At 40.4% G+C, this 20,750-nt stretch overlaps 1 protein-coding gene across 1 annotated transcript in view; it reads left to right on the plus strand.

Moving 5' to 3' along the window:
• Positions 1-20,547, plus strand: part of LOC132265607 (uncharacterized) — a 55,474-nt gene extending 34,927 nt beyond the window's left edge. Inside the window, exons 3-9 of the mRNA XM_059766340.1 lie at positions 9,855-9,998; positions 11,915-12,021; positions 12,717-12,890; positions 15,466-15,620; positions 16,235-16,514; positions 17,432-17,894; positions 17,998-20,547. Coding sequence (XP_059622323.1) covers positions 9,855-9,998; positions 11,915-12,021; positions 12,717-12,890; positions 15,466-15,620; positions 16,235-16,514; positions 17,432-17,894; positions 17,998-19,047 — 2,373 coding nt within the window. The 3' untranslated portion in view covers positions 19,048-20,547. The remainder of the gene's footprint in view (positions 1-9,854; positions 9,999-11,914; positions 12,022-12,716; positions 12,891-15,465; positions 15,621-16,234; positions 16,515-17,431; positions 17,895-17,997) is intronic.
• The last annotated feature ends 203 nt before the right edge of the window (positions 20,548-20,750 follow it).

Genomic DNA, 20,750 nt, shown 5'->3' on the forward strand with positions numbered 1-20,750 from the left:
AATCTTAAGCTCCCTGTGCGCGTTGTGGATTACTTACGGACTTGTGCTTCGAGATATGTACAGGAAATTGAATAAGCTCTCAATTGCTGCCAAGAGCACTACTAAGAATTAATTAATTTTTTAATAAGTTGCCAATCTGCTTGTGATAGCGCGTGTAAAAAGATTTTTATAATCTTAAGCGTAATAAAATATATAGAAAAAGGCATGGAAAATGTAGTCCTTCAATTCTTCCACCCTTGATTCTTGAACTACAGTTCATGCACCTACCTACATTTTAATAGTTATAGATGTCTTGTTGTGTTTCAATTAACGTAAGCAGCATTTTGTGTAAAATAACCTCTTTGTGTACTCGAATTCTCCTCTCGAACATTTTCGTATGGCCAGGAAAAGTGTTGGTTGCAATTTAAAAGAACTTCTTGTGAAGTAATTTAGCATGAAAGTGAACCTCCGTCTGGGGAACTCAGTCACCCGTGGGGATTTGGCCTCATTAAGCGCCTGTGTTGCTGATGTCAGAAGCTGGAGTGTGGGAAATGCATGGCTTATGGAATTCAATAGGGAGAGAGGCTCCTTGTCATGTCGATCATGGCTTTTACGGCTCGTTGAGGAAAATATGAGCGTCAAAAGGCTACTCAGTAGCACTTCGCTCTGTGCGAAAGTGCGGGGGCACTTTTGAGGGTGGCAAATTTCTCCTGCTGCGCGCGTATTAGAAAGGTGAGATAAAAATTTGGTGTTTTGGTATTTATGTCACGTTTCCTCTCCCAATGTATAGTCATAAATGATTTTTATGGATTTTCTCCATACAACAGAGATGAGGTTAAAATACACACTTTACTCTCGCCATAAGCCAAGAGCAAAAGCTCTGGCGTGGAACATTCTCTGGGCGACATTCACCCATTTAGTCATCCGGCAACTTGGGGATTGGCCGGAATAATAGGGGACGCTGTGTGCTGAGAAGGCAAGAGGGAGAGAGAGGAAGAGAAACGGATAGAAAATCCCACGAGAAAATATCAAATTTTCTTTTCTCGTTAACTATAGCACAACAATTTCCTCCGGTCGGGCCTCCGCCAGCCCATCATAATAACTTCCAATTTACTCCACTTTATTCGTGGCCTGTCCTTGCCGTATTATTTTCATGGGGGTAAATACTGTATAATAATAATAATAAAAGCGTGCCCACAATTTTTATTGTGTGCCTTCTTCACAAACACTTTGCTGAGAGGGACGGACATTTTTCCCCACCACTGTACTTCGGATGTGTGATGAATCAAAATTGACCTCACACAAATTGACACATCATTGATGAATGTGGGAAATTTCATGAACCGATAGTAACAATTAAAGCATTATCTTAAATTCTATATCATAAACCATCAGATAATCTCGAAAGATTAATTGAAAATCACCAGCAATCCATGCAATCCGATTTAACGTGCATTTGTATATATATTTTCAAAATTAAAGTGCACAATGATATAAATATGGTAATTTTTATACAGATTTCATTCGAACATTCGAAATTTATCACTTGCTCTCATTTCTATATTCAATGTGTTTTGCAAACCCAAAAATGCGATCTCTTTTGCATGTTTTCCAGATAAAACTAACTTTATGATTGTTTTTTTCCCCCTTTGCCTTTAATGCTTCTAATCCTCCATTGAAATGAATGAAATATTAAGTTCACTATGTTGTCATAGAAGGGGGAAATATGGCTAAAAAGGGTTTCAAATACACCCTCGGTTTACCTTGATTTAACTACAAGATATTCAATTAAGTTATGAGCACTACGTTGATGGTGTTCACCATGTGAGAAAATCTCTCCATGGTCGAGTCTCTCATGTTGCCACGGCAATGTGTTTAATTAATAAATTTCACTGGGGCAAATTTTAGGTGTATAATTGAAATAATTCAGTGAACACACCGGAAATTGTATAAATATCTTATAAAGTCGAAGGAGAGTTCCTAGGATTCTCATGGGATTCATTTTCCTCTTCGTCTAATGCAATCATATTGTAGAAATTACAACTTTCCCAAAGATGATTTCTCTTTCAATTTCCTTCTTGATCTTCAACGATTCACTTTTAATGCTTGTGCAAGCGCCCTCCGGAAATGGCAATGCTCTTGTAAAGATGAGACGGCAGAGAGCATTTGAGCAATGTGACATGGCACAGGGTTGTGCACCTAGGTTTCCCAGAGTGGATGAAGCGTAAGGATAAATTTAATACCTTCAAGACCACTCGTACGGAAGTGTGTTGTGAGCATTTTCATTTCCACAGCAATTGGCGGAAGTTTTCTGCGCCATAAGTACATATTCAGTGCAAATGTGGGGAGGTCAATTTTTCTATGGCACATGGGATGAAAATCGTTTTCAACTTTTCACTTGTACAAATCGCACAACTTTCCAATCGATTTTGTGTGAAAATTGAGCGGCTGACGGGAGAGTCTCGCCCATCGAGAATGTGGACATAAGAAATATTGTATTCCCTCACATACAGCACCGAGAGTGTATCAATTTGGTAAAATGTGACTGCCGGACACGAAAGTGCGGGTGAAAAATCACATGCAATAAATTCTAAATCCATTTAGTTCGCCAAGGAGGAAAATCCATTGAGTCACACTTGCCAGGAGAGCTAACTCGTGTGTGTTTCGATAAAAATGTGCTCTCTTTGACCGCTCCAGAACACGTTTAGATTGAATTTGAGCTCTCAATTAAATATTCGACAGCTCTGCAAAATAATTGTCTGTCTGCATCACGTGATGGTGGGAAAAAAATCAAGGAAAATCTTCAGTCTGACCTAAATTCATCCCTGAATCTCTATGTATGTCAATCCGAAGCACTTTTCTCTGCTTTTCGAACCACATTTTGTACGTAAGCGGCTTTCGACCACGCGATATACATACAACATAATGCTGAGCACTTACACTAGAATATTCCTGGAATACTATTCACGAAACTTCTTTAGTGTTCGGTGGTCATGTTTGGTATGGGAATTTCATGATAAGCTCCAGGGTTTGATGCTGCACTCACTCAATAGTTCGCTGAATATGTTTGCCAATTAGGTACATTTCATGCGATGATTGAGCATCACTATAATCGGCTTATATAATTATTCTCAGGTCTAAACAAAAAGAAATTTCACAACAATGCAAATCCTTTATTTGGAAATTAATCTCTAGTGGGTCGAACATTTTTCTTTGTTCTTCAGTTCATTGTATAACATTTCCCAATAGAAATAAAAGATTGAGACTAATTAGTAAATTTTACACGACAAAATGATAAGTTTAAGTATCAAAATTTGAAGTTTTTCATCTTTTTACTTCTTATTTAATAAGATGTGTCTGCAAAGTTGCATTTGGCTAATAATTTAACTATCTCCAACATTCTATATATCAAAAGCCGGACTACAAGGATAATTCCAATTGTCGGTCCGTATTCATTGTCGCAGAAAAAAGTAGAATTTTCTCGGAAACGTGAAGTGAATTCACTTTTGTAATCCTTCGCTTCCTCTTCAGCAATATCATCATAGCATCCATGTTCGATGAAAGCCCTTAAAGTCGCAATATCCTGTTATGCTGTATTACGCATGGTGTGAAAATTAAAGGGATGCCAGAGGATAATTCGATGTGACAGAAGCCAAAAATGGGAAATGTGAAATTTTCCCCATGAGTGTGCAATATAGTGTTGGTAGTGTAAATCTTTATATATAGAACACCCATCTTTCGTGCCTTTGAGGCAATAATCGCATGTAGTGCTGGATGGCACTTAAAATTCGTGAAGCGTGTGTGTGTGTGTCAATTTTCACACAGTTGAGTCGACAGGGAGGCTGAATAAACATTAGGGGGCGAAGGTGAGAGCGGGGGGTGGACAATTTCACCCTATAGGTCCGCGTCTAAATTATATGAAATACTTGAGGTGAAAGAGTGTCTGCCAAGGCGTCTCTGTGAGAAAGGATTTCGCTGTTGTATTCAAAATAAGCGCCCCGCAACACTCGAGAACTACCCCGCAGTGTAAACTTCATGACAACATTTGCAAGTTCACTTTGGCTATATTTACACACGCCACTGGAGCTTTCGCCCACCCACTCTGGCCGGGACAAAAGCTCCTGGCAAGAACGGCGCGAAGTTGGGAGATGCACAAGCGCCCAAGCGTGTCTCTATGAGGAATTTAAGTTGAGTTATTGTGTGGTGAAATTGTACACAACAAGGTGGATGAATGGGGGTGGAAAGTGGTTGGAAAATGGACTGACCTATTAAAAGAGTCATCAGGATCCTTTGGGTAGTTTTATTCAATTACAACCCAGGAAATGGAGTGTGTGATGAAATCTTCGGGCCTCTCCGCACATTTTATTTGTCATTCTATAAACCTCCCACATAGTTGAATAACTTAATTATCCTCCTCTTCACCGAGCATCCTCAATAGTGCAGCTTTTTATGTAATTTACTAACTTCCTTTGGGGTTCATTCTGACCTCTCAATCGACCAGAGATATGCTACAGTGTAATGATAATGCTCAAGATGTTTCAAATTGAAACAACTTTTCATGAGTTTTGCTACAAATGCAAAAGTTTGAGCACATTGGAAAAACGTGAGATAATAAAATTAGACAATTTTCTCCAGTTTCACCCTAAATGCCTCAACTTATGTTTCTGCGTAATATTAAAATTGCTTACAAAATTGCTGTCATTTGAATCTGATTGCGAAATTTATCCTCCCCTTACTTACATTTCCATCTAGAATTAAAGGAGAACCGACACGAGATATGCTCAGAGTGGTGAGGTGATTATGTAATGTCACAAGTGCTCCACACGAAATGCTTTTGCACTTGCAAATCTCGCCTCTTAAGCATTTTTTGCATACCCCATGTACTGAATTATTCGTGCAAATTCCCTGCTCGAGTGTGATGCTGTGGAAATTCACGGGGGCGAAATTGGGAAATGGGTCTCTAAAAAGTGGGTGGCAGAGAGTGAAAATCAATATGTGAATGAAGAATATAAGGGCACACAAATGAACCATCTTTCTGCCATCGCACTTCTCCTCCGCAGACTGTGTCTCTCCTCTCTGGAGAGAAAAGTTTCCAGTGTGTCCCACTCGGAGCCCGAAAATACAGTCCCAACCCACGCAATGTGAATGCGAATTCCACCCACATACTTTTCGCCACCCCGTCGAAAAGCGCGATATACTGTTGAATACAGAATGGACACAATATACAATTTTGAATAATGCATTGCTTAAATATTAAATTCACTTCGCAGCGACGCTTTTCAGTGGGTGGATCGAGGCTTTCGGGCGTGCAATGTGCTTTTTGGGGACCATTTTAACGCGCGCACCATCCAAATAGAGTTCAAACTTTTCCATACACACACACACTCTGCCCAGTCACACTTTTGGTTTGGGGGAGAGAGAGAGAGAACAAAGCATTGAGAATTACAGTGTCAGAGCTTTTCTCTGGGAATATCTCACACTCACTTGACACTGTACAAAAGCTGTACAACTTCTGCGGCTTTCCCACACCCACGGACACCTGGTCACACTTCCCTAGCGCAAAGTGCGGCCTCGGGCTGTTTTGATGAATTGCCAAAGGAATGAATTCGCCAAATTGCACAAAGTGCTTAAATAAATTTACTTTGTCAATTTAAACATGCATTCCACACAGCATCAGGAACAGTTTTCTCGCGAACTTCAAAGAAATTGTGCGCCTATCGTGAGAAAAGAAATTGGCAGAGTCATTCAATTGAATTTCCTCTCGACTCGATATGATTCATTTCCATTCAATTCATTATTGAGACACTTCGTGGAGGCCTCAGACTTTTTTCCTCACCATTCCCGCAGTGACGTGAAAGTGGTTTGGGGTTGAAAATGGAAAATGGGTTAATTGAAAATCACGAGGGTCGTTTTGCTCGAAGACCAAGTGAATGCCACACTGAGAATGGAGAATCTGAGGGTAGAGAATGAATATAAAATGAGATGCTACATAAATAATTATGTGTCTCTGATTCATACAATACATGTACATCTGTGTGATGAATGTTGTCAATTTGTGCAATACAACTTAATGAACATTTGGATTTGTAGGGGCATCTGACGGACTCGTGTATATTCTGATGGAGGGTATTATTTATTTATGATAATACATATTGCTTTTCGCGTTTTATAATGAGTTTTTTTTCTCGTTTCCTACATACAAAATTTAGGAGACTGCACTAGAAATATTTATTTAAGCACCAAAATAAGCTCCGCCCACTCAAATGCCCCGCCCATTGCCTTGAGCATTCCTGTTTGGCTGCCTTTCTAACTTTCAAGCATATTACGCGGTCACTTACCATGCAGTTTATTTTTCAATTATAATTTAGCAAAATTATATATTTCATATATGTAAATATAATTCCGGTGAAAATGTGTATATTGCTTTTCTGCATGGCGACTCCAATGAAAGTTTAATTGATTTTAAAATTGTTTTCTATGTTAAAGGCTTTTGAGAGACTGACGGTGAATGTTGCATTTTCATGTGTTGTATATTTTGCTAAGCTAAACAACCTCGAGGTTGAAAAAGCATTTGCTCATCATCTTGGCTGCAATATTGTGTGAAATTCAACTGAAAATTTGCCTCATAAATACTCAATGTTGCATCCACATTTGCCTTCCGTATGCAAATATGTGTACAGGAATATTCTAAAATCAACAATAAAGACATTTTTCTGCGAAATGGCACAAGTATGAAAAAAAATTGCTGTAATTTTGCAGTGGAAAATCTAAATTTAAATTACTCTCCACACAGCGCATTTTTATCGTGGAATGATAGTGAAAGGAATGTGAGATAATTCAATTGCAGGGCATGTTGGAAAAAAAGACCTGAAAGAGAATAAACAAATTTGCAATCTCTGCAGATATAAATAAATGAAATTGAAATAAGCATCTGATGGAAATGTCAATGGGAAATTCATCTCGTGGGTGTACAAATTGATTTTTCACCGGCTAAAATAGCAATGTCATTTTTTCCATTATCTCTCTTCCGCGACTGATGTGATTTCTGCTCTTTCCTCACAGCCCACCTCTTGCTCTCTCTCATCCCACGTCAACCAATTGATGGTGGATTGAGAGATAAATATTTTTCCACCCTAAATCTCTGGGCTTTGAATTTGGGTCACTGAATATTGGGGGGAATTTTCAGAGCTCCGCAAAGCCGAATTGCTGGCAAAAATATTTCATGACCACAAGTAGACGTCATTCAATTAATTTTTAATTGAATTCCAGCAAAAAATTTCAACTGACTGTACGAGACTTCAAAGTCATGCCGACAGAAAATACAACATTTAATCTATCCAGCACATTTTCACCCATTGGAAATCATACATGGCGAGAGCGTTATCTCATTTCACCCCCCAAAGCTCTTCGTGCGGCGTGTGAATGAAATGGATATTCGTGTGAATGGCTCCAGAAGTGAATCTTCACATTTTACCGTGCGATGTATTTTGTGCTGACGCATTTTAACAGCACACCTTTCTGTATTAAATTACATCCGCTTCTTCCTTTTGCTCCTGCCGTGAAAGGTGAAAGTCATAATTATCACACTTTCCTCACGCTGAAGCCCACTTTCCCCCTTTCAGCGCCTCTTCTGATGGAGTTCTCTGGCGTTTGCATTTCAAAACCACTGAACTGAGCGAAAGTACTCTGAGCATTTTGAATCCACTTCCCAATGGCGACAGCGTTATTACATTCTCTATATTTTTTGTGTAAATACATTCTCTATTCATATTTCAATGGAAAATATCAAAGTAGTTGATTTAGCGAATGTATTTCCTTGTGGTGCACGTGGAAAGCTTAAAAGCTTCCCAAGCGCTATCAAATGCGCCCTGAGCGAAAGCAAGAAAAAGCGCGGAATGGGAGTGAGAGCGAAATGAAACTTTTCGGTTCCGGAATATTGTCTAGTTTCGAAATAAATCCTCTCCTCTTCCTGTTCCCACCCCTTTTGTCCCTATCGCGCAGCACTTTGTTCTTCGTGGAGATTTTATTGTTACGCCGTGTCATTTGAATTATGTGTCCTAGAGAGTTTTCTTTGCACTTGGCAACGAGAAATTCCTCCCACTTCTGAAAGAATCGAGGAAAAGTTCATTTAAAATACTTCACCGACAAGTGAGTGGAAGTTTTTGGAAATGCTTGAAATTCTGTGCTTCTTTTCCTCTTATATAGAGTTTGTTACACAGAATTTACATTTAATTCGGCAAATGCACTGAAAGTGCTTCACTTGTTTTGCAATCAAATTATCTGAATCTCTTCAATCTGCTAATTTACCTCATTTGGCAGCTCAAACCAGCATTAATTGCGTTCATACGAGCAAAGATGTGAAAATGTTTAAGCACTTAACTGTGTCTTTGATCTGACAGCGAACTGACAAAGTGTCCATGCTGGATAATTTCACGTGAGAGATTTCCGTCTGACCCAATTATTGTGTGTAATTTTGCAATTTGAAATCAGCACTCACGGAATACACCGGGAAGCAGTGGAGAGTGGCCCAGTTTCGGCGCTGCCATGCAATCCAGGCCAGGGAATTGGCACCGAGGGAGACTCGATACGGGGAAGTGCTAGAACGTGCCAAGAATTGCTCTGGCCAATAAAATCGAAATGGTTCTCATTGCAATAAAATGTGCCACTCGCTCTCTGTCTCCTCTTTTGGGCCAAAAGACCACCGAGAGCCGCCAAGAGCGTGTGTACAGAAATGTCTTCTTCCCATCGGCCTCACACCCGCTCGGCCATTGATTCGCAGTAATTGAAAATTCTATGGGTGAAGATGGGTAAACATGGGCGACGAAGGTGAATTCGACAGGCGGAAAAATATTCTCTTTTGCCATTTGAATTCTGCCACTGACACACTTTGCCATTTTTTACATCCACCCCCACAAGTGCTCCAAAAGAAGTGTATCATTATGCTGAGGAGTGACTTTGTGCCACAGTTGAGCAAACAGACAAACCATGCAAATTGAAAAACAAAGATAACCATCAAGTGCACGATTTCCTTGCCCTGTGATTTCTTCTAAGTTCTGCTTTGTGAATGACTCAAGCAGAAAGTGCACAAGTTATTCAATATCCAGAGTAGAAGAGGGCAAGTTTTGCCATCATTTACTCACATACGAATGACTTTATAAGTGACGAATTGTTACTTAGCAACTCTCTCGGAATATTGATAATTGACTACGTGCCAGAAAGTTTTCATTACTGTGATTTCTGAAGAATTTCAGAGACCTAGAGTGAAGCTCTAGGTCTGATAGGTGATTGACAAATAAACGTTAATTTGAAGGGTTTATTTTATTTGTTTGTTTCAGAATGAACATTTTGCCCAATTGATGAATTGAAAATTGAGAATAGTCAATCAGAATTGAATGAATTTCCATGAAAAAAGCACAAATATTTTCAATTTTGTTATTATTTCTGATAGTATTGAATTCAATGCTGATCAAAAAGTCAGATTTTATTTGGTAAATTGCCTGAACAAATTCAACTCTTTATTTAAACATTACTTTTGTGATATTTTCCGCAGAAATTACTGTCTTTAGGGAACGTCTCAATCACACAATTGGAATATTGTAATGATTCAAAATGTTGCAGCTTTCGTTCACTTCAATTAAAATCACTCGTGTTTACTTGGCCAGTGAAATGGATTTTTGTCCAAGTCACTCTTGTTAAATCTGTGGGCACGGCAAATAAGGCAGGAAGTTCATTTGGTGAAATGAAAAAGCTCGGTTTGTGCGGGCTGAAAGGATGTGGAATTGGAACCACGAGAGGCCTTCTTGTATTAGCTTAATTTCTGCAAACACATTATGGCTTGTCTGACGAGATATAAAATGGGTGTATTTGTTTTGCAGATTGTGGATGGTAATGCCAAGACTGATGTCTCCAATCGTCGTGAACCAGGCATGTTTTGTGGTGAGGCTGAACAACCGCAGACGTTCATTAGTGAGACGAGCTACGTTAAAATTCTCTTTCACACTGACAATTTCACGGATCAGGTGAGTCTTCTTCCCTTTTCCGGGTGAGAGAGAGAGAGAGAGGGAGAGGGCGGAAATTAGCAAAATATTGCCTCAATGCTCTCCCTCTCCGCAAATTCGCCGAGCATCGCGGAATGTTCTTGTGGCAAATTTCATTGGTTTGCGCCAAGGACGGTAGATAAATTTTGCACTAATTTATGCAAATTGCCATGTCGTGTTTGGGTCCAATTAAAATGACAATAACTTCACCAAAAATGCCAACCATGTAAATCGACCAATTTCGACCAAGCTTTTTAATTAATAAATCCACCGAGAGGGAAAATTCAATCACACCCCAGATTATTAACCCAGCGTGGCGTGAGTTTTCCACAATACAATGAACAATTGATGAGGTTAATAGAAATTTGTGTCTCGCTGCGCTGCTTCTGTTGCCGGAGATGAAATCACAGCGTCATTAGTGAGCGCATCATTGGAAGAAAATGCACATTATAGTGTTTGTCACTAATTAGATACTGTTTATTAACTCCATGACTTTGATAAAAAGCTACGGAAGACATTCAATCCATTCCATTTCGTTTGGATATTCAGCGTTGAATACAAACAAGTTTATTGACTGATTTGCTCCCATTCAAACTGTAAGAAACTTCAATCTTTATTTGGAAATGGGCGGGGAAATTGGGGAGGCGTGGTTTCAGAGATTTGTAGTTCTGTGACAATTTCATTAAATTGCCACTTTATCACTAAATGTGGATGTAAAGAATTGAATCAGCGATAAAAACATACAAATGGTTCAGTCATTAGAGCCTAATTGCAACTTCCATGCGATTTAACACCTTTTCAAGCACTAATTTGAGGTATTAGTAGCATTAATGGGGTTCCACCTCGAATTTGCATAGTGAAATTTTCATCATCACATTTAAAATGCAAACTATAACTTCAAAAACTCTTCTCTTGCGGGAAAGTTTCGCAATTATCACGCATATTAAGCGTATTTGGGAGTTGTTATGTGCAAAAATTTGGTCTGGTATTAAAGTAACAATAAGTCCCAACATTATCAAATAAAGTGTGGATAAGATGTAATCCCAGAGATGAAAATTTGACGCTCGAGACACGACAAATCCCCACAGATTTTGCATGCGACGAAGGGTTGGGTGCAGAATTCGTCTTGGTAATTTGTTCAGACTAATCTCACGCAAAATTTTAATCTCTCTATCGCTGATTCGTTTTTGTGGTGCATGTAATTGAATTTTAAAATATTTGTCAAACCATAGAGAATGTGCGAGAGTACTTATTGTCTGTCCCAATTGAAAATCATGACGATGATGAGACATTTGAAAGATTACATACGCTATTGTTGGTCTGGAAAAAGCTGTAGCGAGAGAAAATATTGCAAAAGAAGTCACAGATGAGAAATTCTCTGATAACTTAGCATGAAAATATCTGTCTCGGAGTGGCAAGGAATTGCAAATAACAATACTTTTTGCCTCGAGGCTGCATTTCGAGTCATAGTCAGACGATGACGAGTCGCAGAGACAGAGAAGTCATCGGGAAATTTGCCAATGGATTGCAAAGAGACGAGAAAAAGTGTATGAGAAAATACTCCCATTCTTCCCTTTTTACCGATAAAAAGCCTCTCGCATGCGGAAGATTGCAAACAAGATACAACCACATCGATTGAGATGAAGCAATATTGAGAAATTTACTATCAGTATGAATAATGCAGTGGCGTAGGAAGATTTTTCAGGTTTTCAGGAGACTCGATTCAATTGCTGAAAAATGCTTAGACTTTAATTTATAAATCATCATAGGAAATGTTTTACTATGGTTTAATAATGGGGGCAAGTCGAGTTCTCTGATGTTTTTGCGGGCTTAAAGCAACTACATAGTTTATTTTTACCATCATATGCCACTGTTCCAATGTTGTAAATCTTCCGCAGACGTATTTCTCATTCGAGTCGAGAGCCGAACAACAAATGGAAGTGTATCTGCGCTATGGCCAGCATCCAGAACTGTACCCAAATCGACGGGGTGAAGTGGTGCAGGGGTAAGTTTCCAGCTCTGGGGTATTTCCTCAAGTGTGGGCTGAACTGATGGCTTGTTTATCATAAATACCATCGCCATTGTGTATTGTGTGATAAATTGAAATGATGCTCACGCCAGAACGCATCTTTTCCCCCAACCTGTGTTATCCATTTTCTGCCGTCTTTTCCTTTCATGTCCGCACCAATTTTTCCCGCGCAATGCAATTTAGCGAGTGGTGCATTTTGACGGCAAATCATAAATGATGATAAATAAGTGCATAAGCTGAAATAACGTTGGAATTCTTAGCAGTAAATTTGAGCGAACTTTAAACATAATTTCAAAAATAATATTTTGAAACCTTTCCCGCCCTGTCATCTTGCCTGTTATTCAAAATTAAAGACTTCCTAAATAAACAGATTTCAAGCTGACAAAGTCAAGAAACAACTGGAAAATTTATTTGCTATCAATGGTTTTTGATTAATTCAACATCACAATTCTCTTAAATTATTTTCTAAAATAGCATTTTTTAAGTTTGGACAGCAAGAAATCAAAATTGTAAAGAGTCTAGATATAGATTTTATGTCGAATTGAAAAGAATCAGTGTGAAAAATAGGGCAAGAAGTCGAAACAGCCGAAAAAGGTGTACAGATTTTGGTCATATGCATTCTCTCCCCATTGCAGCAGCCCCATTTTAACCATCATCCTCCCTTTCGACAGGGCGTACTGCGAACGCGAGTTTCGGGACTGTCGTCTGCAGACATGCTACGTCCAGTCGCCCGCATATCCTGGCCTGTACCCGAGAGCCCTGAAATGTCGCTACCGGCTCCACACGAGGCAACCATTTATCAAGCTCTACTTGCAGAACGAGCACTTTGCCGTTGATGGACAGAGGTAAATGCGCTTTTCCCTACACAAACCACCCATAGAGCGAGTCACGTGGTCGCCAGCAATCCTTCCAAGGCTGCAGATGCTTAACTTCATTATCCCCGCGTCATAAATATGTGACACACATTTTCTCCCTCATTCTTCACTCCTTGTGGCGGCACGAAGAGTGGGAATTCATCCGGGAAATTCTATTTTCCATTCATTTCACTCACAAAACATCGATCGATTTAAAAGCTTTTCCACCCCATCCAATTGCTTATTGTGCTGCTACTGTTGCAGAGAGCAAACCACATGAAAATGTGTACTTACACATGCGGTGGTTGGGCGTGAAAAAACACTCCCCACTGAATTTTCCCACCCACAGACTCTGGAGAAAGCTGTGTCTGGTGGAAAATGTGAAATAAAAGACTCCATTTGCCTTCAATGCGTCGTCTTTAGCCATCTTTCGTTGGGGTTGTTTTTCGAGAAACACTCTCACGCTAAAGGACACTTTTGGATGACTGTGCAAAGGGGTGTGGGCGGGCGTTTTAATAAAGGCAAGTGTTTGCAATTTAATTAAATGATCTGAACTCTCATACTCAATTCTGTTCTATTGCACTGCAATCTAATGTTCTCGTCCAATTCCCCGATGACACTTCATTTCCACCCAAATGTCTCGTCTTTTGGTGAATAATCCGCCTGAATGGACTTGTTTGCGTCCGTAATGCTTCCATAATGCCACAAGAAGATTCCCTCTAAGAGCATTGAATTCAGGTGAAATGCATTAAAATTCTCGCTTTGGATGGAAGTGAAGATTTACTTGTTATGAAGGAATATTTTTCGTACAAATTGACGTGAATTTCAATTTGATTTCGCAATGATTTACATTTTTGCCAAATAAGTACTGAAGGTTTTGGAAGATCTCATAAATTAGACAAGAATTTATGTTATTGTTATTAAATGGTGAAGATATACTTAAATTGAGCACAATTAGTTTGGCAACACTGCAAATAATTTATTTGTTTTTTGATTAAATAACAAATTGCACTCAAATTATATGACGTCCAGTCCGGATACAATAACATTTATACAGCTATTGCTGACAATAACCTATTTTCAACATAAATTTTAATGCACAACTAAATTGTTAATAAAATCCAGAAATCAAATATTTGTCGCTAATTTTCATTCAGCACTATAATATTTGACTGCAGATATCTGCTATAATGAGCATTCCTGATAATGAAGCTAATTGCGATGTTATTCGGCAAATTGACGTCAAAGGGGTGACTAGATGAGATGGAATTTGCGGGGGCGAAAGGACAAGATATTCAATCTGAAAATATTGATGTTACATGAGAGCTTCGTGGGAAATCCCCTTGAGTTTGAGATAGAGTTTTCAGATATTTGGGTAGCATGTCAGGGAGTGTTCATGGCTCGACATTCTTGTGGTGCGGGGAAAAAAGTGTTTGCGGTGTCGAGCAGATAAATTGTAATCCACCCACATTTGCATCCACCCACTCAAATGTATCTATCCAGGTGGAAAAGTTACGAGGTGAAGGGCTTCACTGGATTGTCGGCATGACATTTTTGTGGGTGAGATATTCGGAAAATGTTGTTATATATGGGAAAAGGGTGCGGATTATAATGTGAAATTACCAACTGTATCACACATTTTGTAGAATATCCCTGGCTTTCCTTTCGCCGTGAGTGAAAAATATTAGTTTCGCCGTCGCAAGAGTCTCTCAACCACTATAAATTCAACCCTTGTGAGACCCAAAACTCAATATACAAACCAACTTTGCCCAAATATGCTCAACGTGTTGCGTTTGAAAAATGTGCGAGTGAAGAAAATGGTGCTTTCGTCATAATATTTGGTAAAACAGCGCGCGCAAAGCTTCCGGCCGGAGTGGGGGGGGGGGGCGAAAGTAACTCTGCAGTGCAAACAATGTGAATAAATATTTTGCGAAAGTGTCCCCTTGTGATGAAATTTATTTAGCAGATCTGTCGCATCCAGAAGAAAAACCCATTTCTCTGCTGGAAATATGTTTAGATTTTTCGTACTTGGCGTAATTTTCTGAATATACATTATCATAGGGAAAATATCTGCGGAATGCAAACGAGAAATTCTGAGATGTGAATTTATTACCAGGACGCAAAAGAGAAAACATTAGGAATTTCAATTAGATTGCGGATTAAATTAAAATTCTCTGTGTGTTGTTCAGAAGAATCCTCGCAGTGAAGTTGTACACACCTTCGAGCTGGAATTGATGCCATTCATTGCCATAATGAGGCGGAAATTGCACAACAGTCGAAACCAATGCCCTGTGATCGGTTTACTCCGCCAGTTATGCAATATCCATGGCCTCAAAAGCGACCGAGTTGGATGGCATCAACCGCCCCATCCCCAAATGGGATACATATCAAAAGTTTATGCCGTGAAACCACACAAGAGAGATCAATATTTACCCACATGTGCTGTTTACCCTTCTATGCGACCATCTGACATTCAGTGGTGTGTTTTCGGTGGTGGCAAATGAAAAACGATGCCTGATGAATTAATCCTGGCCGCAATCCCTCTCATTTCCCCCATAATCTGCAGGTGCGAGAACATCATGACCTGTCCTATGCGCGAAATCGGATCCGGAGTCGAGCACTGTCCGTACGACTGGCTGGCCGTCTATGACGGACGTGACGAGCATGCATCGCTCATTGGACGATTCTGTGGCATGGGCAAGTTTCCCTTCAGCATCATTGGTGAGTTGACAAATTGACAATTTCCTCTAGATTAGTTCCAAACTCAGTTTCACAGAATAATGATGTAATTGAATGAGAGGCATTCCAATTAGTGCAATTATTAAATTTCCGATTGAATTTCAAATATGATTCCTGAGTTCTTAACCAGCAAATCGTGTTTGGTGGTGTAGAATTTTATGAAGTATTGTATCTGGGCTACTAGACGTTCTGAAACATTTCGATGTGCTCGAAAATTACCCGCATTGTAATTGGTTTAACCCTAACTGAATTTCACGACCTTCTCAAACCAAATGATGCACGAGTATAAAATGGGTTGGCATTTTATACTAAAATATTGGAAATCTTTAAAATTAATTAAAGAGGTTAGAAATTAAATATAAAAGTATTGAAATTACTCCATTGATTTCGTATTAAAACGAATTTTTGATCGTTATTTCACGTGTATTTTCACTTATAAGAAAGTAAAAATTTGGAATTAAGTTCATCACACTCAGCAGGATTAACCGCGATTAGGCAATATTGATAGAAACGATGAGGAAATTGATATTCGCTAAGCTTATACATATTTTATTAATACTCATCTGTGCACCGCCTGCAAATGGTGTATTTTGCAGGCACTTCTCAGCACATGTATGTGGAATTTGTGACGTCTCCGGCGGGTCCGCTGCTCAACACGGGCTTCCACTTCAACGTGGGCAATTGGCCGGGTCACGTGGAGACGGCGGGCGTGAAGAGCGGCGCCTGCGACTGGCTGCTGAGCTCTGACGCCCTGCGCGCCACGAGCGCCTCGGAGGGCATCTTTCTGAGCGTGGCGCACTGGTACCCGCCCAACACGAGCTGCAACTACCACATCCAGGGCAACGAGGGCGAAGTCGTTCGCCTCTACTTTCCCAGGTGACTTAACACTTACCCTAGAGTTGTCTGGTATTGATTGCATTTGGAGAGTCATCAAATTTTTATGATTTCTTATACGTTAATAAAAGGTTCCCCGGGGTGGAAATTGTGGATTTATTCTCTTGCTGAAGGAGGGACGAAATGGGTGAAAGGAAGATGAAATCAATGACGGATTATCCCGGACTTTTCCATCATCTTCTCTCCCGCTCCGAGGATACGGTGCTTTTTTTCGGTAGAAAAACTTCTCGGTGGAATTCTTCTCCACTTCCACTGTTTGAGTATCATTGAAACATTGAAATGTGCTCCACGAGTAATCTCATAAAATTTTTCATCACTTTCCCCCCCCCCCCGCATTCATAAGATCCTTTTTCCCACCCATTGAACTGCTTTTTGTCAAAGGAAAGCTCTCAGGAGCGCACTAAAAGTTTCACCAGGAGAATGGAACTCGCAGTACAAATGAAAAGCGATATTTCTCTCCTATGTTGGTTGAGCTGGAGTGGGTGGGACAAAAAAAACCCCACTGTAGTGTCTCTGTGGTGGGAATTTCGTAATGAAATATGACTAGAATTCAATGGAGCAGACAAATTGCCGAGTGTAATGTATAAAAGGTCCTGGAAACTTTGATATGTCGTTAGAAATTAAATTTAATCAGCAAAGTAGAGTCGTCTGTCAGGTGAAAATTTACGAAGGCTATCATCAAGGGAAAAATACTTGGAAAAATATTTTGGTTGAATACTGCGTGCAATTCCTTGGATGTGCAAGGAAATATCAGAAAACGTTTCAAAATCGAATTTTAAGTCTTATTCTCATTTTTATTTAATACTTTTTTGGTTGTAAAAGTAAGATATAATCTCCAAAATGGTCTGAAGATTGAAATAAGTCACTTAATATGACTAAATTCACTTTCGTCCCTTTAGCTTCCGCATCAATCGCATCGAAGCCGCCATAAGGAAGTACGACGGCGACTGCGCTGAGTCGCTCACGATTTACGACTCCGGACGACCCGATCCCGCACGCATCATCAAGACCTTCTGTGATACCTTCTCGCGACCTATGGAGAAGGTGGACTTCGTGAGCACGGGCCGGTCGCTGTACGTGCGCTTCGAGTCGCACACGGGCTCGTACAGCGGCAGCTCGCTATACTACTGGGCGCACTATGACTTCTTCAACAACACCAAGTTCGGCGACGCCGTGCCCAACACACTCTGCGACGAGGTCTTCTACGCGTGGAAGTTCACGAGGGGAAAGCTGCGCTCGCCGCTTAACACGCTGATTTACAAGAGAACGGCCGGAAGCGACGTGCGATGCCAGTACAAGTTCGTCACGGACAAGAGACTCTACGCGAGAGTTGTCGTGGAAGTCACTGCGGTGTCTTTTAAGGTGAGACTTTGTAATTCAAAGGATCAATATGTCGCTCACGATTCACATTTTGATTCAAGATTAATTAGAAATGTGTTTTGAATAACAATTTCCTTCCCTGCAGGAGTTGCCCTACAACATGAACTCATGCACACGATGCCACGAGGAGCGCGTGGACAAGCTCGTGATCTGGGAGGATCGGGACAAGCAGCAGAACCACCTGGCCTGCTTCTGTGACAACATCCCGCGAGCTGTGCGCGTAATTTCGTCCGGAGACCAGATGAACCTCGAGATGATCGTTCAGGGTCAGCACGCCACTGCGTCATACTTCAAGAACACCAATCCACTATTCCAGGCCAACTACGAGTTCGCACACGGGCCTCTGTGCGGCCCCATCACCATCGGCCCATCGCCCGACGGGGAGCTCATGTTCCCCTTCCGGAACGCCCTCGGACTGCCCATTTCGAGCGAGCACAAGCACGAGAAGTGCATCTGGGAGCTGCGCGTGGCCTCGCAGAGGGATCTCTGGCTTCACCTGGACAAGGCGCGCTTCTCGGAGCGCTCCTGCGATCAGGGGCGCATCGAGGTGTACTTGGCGGGACGCCTGGAACCGCGCTTCATCATCTGTCCGGACAACACGAGTCTGGCGCGCGACTTGCCAATTCTCTCGGCAGCCGAACTGGGCGCCCTGGATAATGAGAACGAGCCGCTGCCGGTCCTCATTCAATACATCGGCGACAACACGCCGGGACGCAATGCCTTCCGCTTGGTGTGGACGGAGCTCTTCCATCTGCCCAGGAATGCCGACGGAACACTGGCCACGTCAATGCTTCAGGGTGGCGACTGTGATTTCCGCTGTCCCGGCGACACATCCGTCTGTATTCCCAAGCATCTCGTGTGCAATGGCATCATGAACTGCCCCAACGTCACGATGACCCTGACGAATCTGGAGAAGATCGCGCAGTACATCGAGGAGAATCTCATTCGGCTGGGCATCTATGATGACCACCTGAAGACTCTCACGCACCTCACAGACGAGTCTCCCGAGATCTGCCATCGAACCCCACCTGAGGACCTGCCCTACTTCAAACTGCTGCTCATCGCGGCGGGCCTGAGCCTCCTGCTGGCCATCTTCCTCGCCATCCTCTGCCGGATGTGCCGACGAAAGTACTAAGGTTGTGTAAATATGGACGCACAGCAAAAGGGTCTGACTTGTTATGAATCACTAAAAATTAGTGATTTTATTATCTCACCTGTAGATTCTAGTGAACTGACAAGGGTAATAAGAGTAAGTTTATGTCTATGGTTGCGCGGGTCTTCCCTCTAAATTGACGTTTCCAGAAGCCCCGCCCACTCGAATGCCCCGCCCAGTTGCATCTTCTCTGTTTTGTGTGCCATCTCGAACTGCCAAGAAGTCGCAAGAATAGACTAAAAAATACACCAAATGTCAGTCATTTTAGATGGAAATGTTTTATAGTTAAGTGGCAATTTGCCTTTTAGAGTGGTTTATCGTGAAAAGTACGAGCAATAAACTTTAACTTCCCGCCCGTGTAACCAATAGAAGATGCTGTAAAAGATGTTTTCCTCAATTTGAACACTTGTCAATATTTCAAAAATATTGATACACACTCCTCAATAGTCGTATAAAGGTTAGATGAGAGGCAGAGAAAATTCACGCCAAAATGTAATGTCGTAGAAGTGAGATGAAAATTCTCTTAATTTACGGAAGTCGTAAAGAGTATTTTACGGTTTCTGCTCGACTTTTCCACTAGAGTCGTCACACATCAAGAGAACACCATTAAAGTGATAAAAGAATATTAAGTGTTTGCCGCAATTTTTCACATTCACTTCTGGTTAGATGCTTCACATGGAAGTGGATGGGATGATGTAGAGAATTAGTGGAGGAGAGTATTAAATTTCACGTGCACGGATATTTAAGGAGAGTTCATAAATTGTAGAAGTATTATTGTGTAAATAAATAGACAGAAAAAAATCTCATTCCGTCTCAATTATTACAATTTCAATTCATGCGATAAACATTTTCTTCTTGTTCAATTGAAAGAAAAATAACCAAATTGTGTGGCATTTAAAGGAGTTTCGTTTTCTACTCATTTAGCAAGATGTGGAAAATTAGCAAAAATTTTACAATAAAGATGAACAAAGTGAGAGAGATGTAAAAGTAATCTTATGATTTTAGGAAAAAAAGAAAGATAATATACATATTGCATAGAAAAGAGTGGAAGAAAGACATTTCCTATGGATTACACTAATTAGTAATTGAATGAAAAAGATGGAAATTTGTGTAAATTTACCGATAAATAGTGAGTTAAAAGATAAAAATGGTGGAAAGTAAAAAAAATAAAATACAATTAATTAGAGAATAAAAATATCTTTGAAATAGTCAAATCAATTTATTTTTAAACTGAAATGAGACACAAGAAATAATATGCGTAAAAATCCCTCTCTATTAAATACCAAAAATATAAGAATAATTGTGTATAAAGAAGTGAATTTCTGGTGAGAAAGTGTCATAATAAAAAGAAAATCACTTTTTCGCATCTGATCTCTCTGCTTTATCACACTCTTCAATTCAGACGAATCTCTCAATCAATCCAACTAAACTACCAACCTAGACATGTTACACGAGATAAATATGAAAATAAATTTTTGTAATAACAGCCTCTTGCATTTTTAATGTTTCAACTCAACATCATCTACACATCGGGTGATGCAGCCAACGACGTGTCATTCTACGCAAAGAGCTTTCAGCGTTTTCCACATGGAGAGCTTTGGGTTGATGTCATTGGTAAAGTTTCTTGGATGTTTTCCACCACGTGCTTTTCCGCTGTCTTTCGTCTATACTGTGAACTTGAACCT

The sequence above is a fragment of the Phlebotomus argentipes genome, unplaced genomic scaffold (assembly GCF_947086385.1).
Source record: "Phlebotomus argentipes unplaced genomic scaffold, Phlebotomus argentipes genome assembly contig_5, whole genome shotgun sequence".
In the NCBI taxonomy this organism is placed as follows: domain Eukaryota; kingdom Metazoa; phylum Arthropoda; class Insecta; order Diptera; family Psychodidae; genus Phlebotomus; species Phlebotomus argentipes.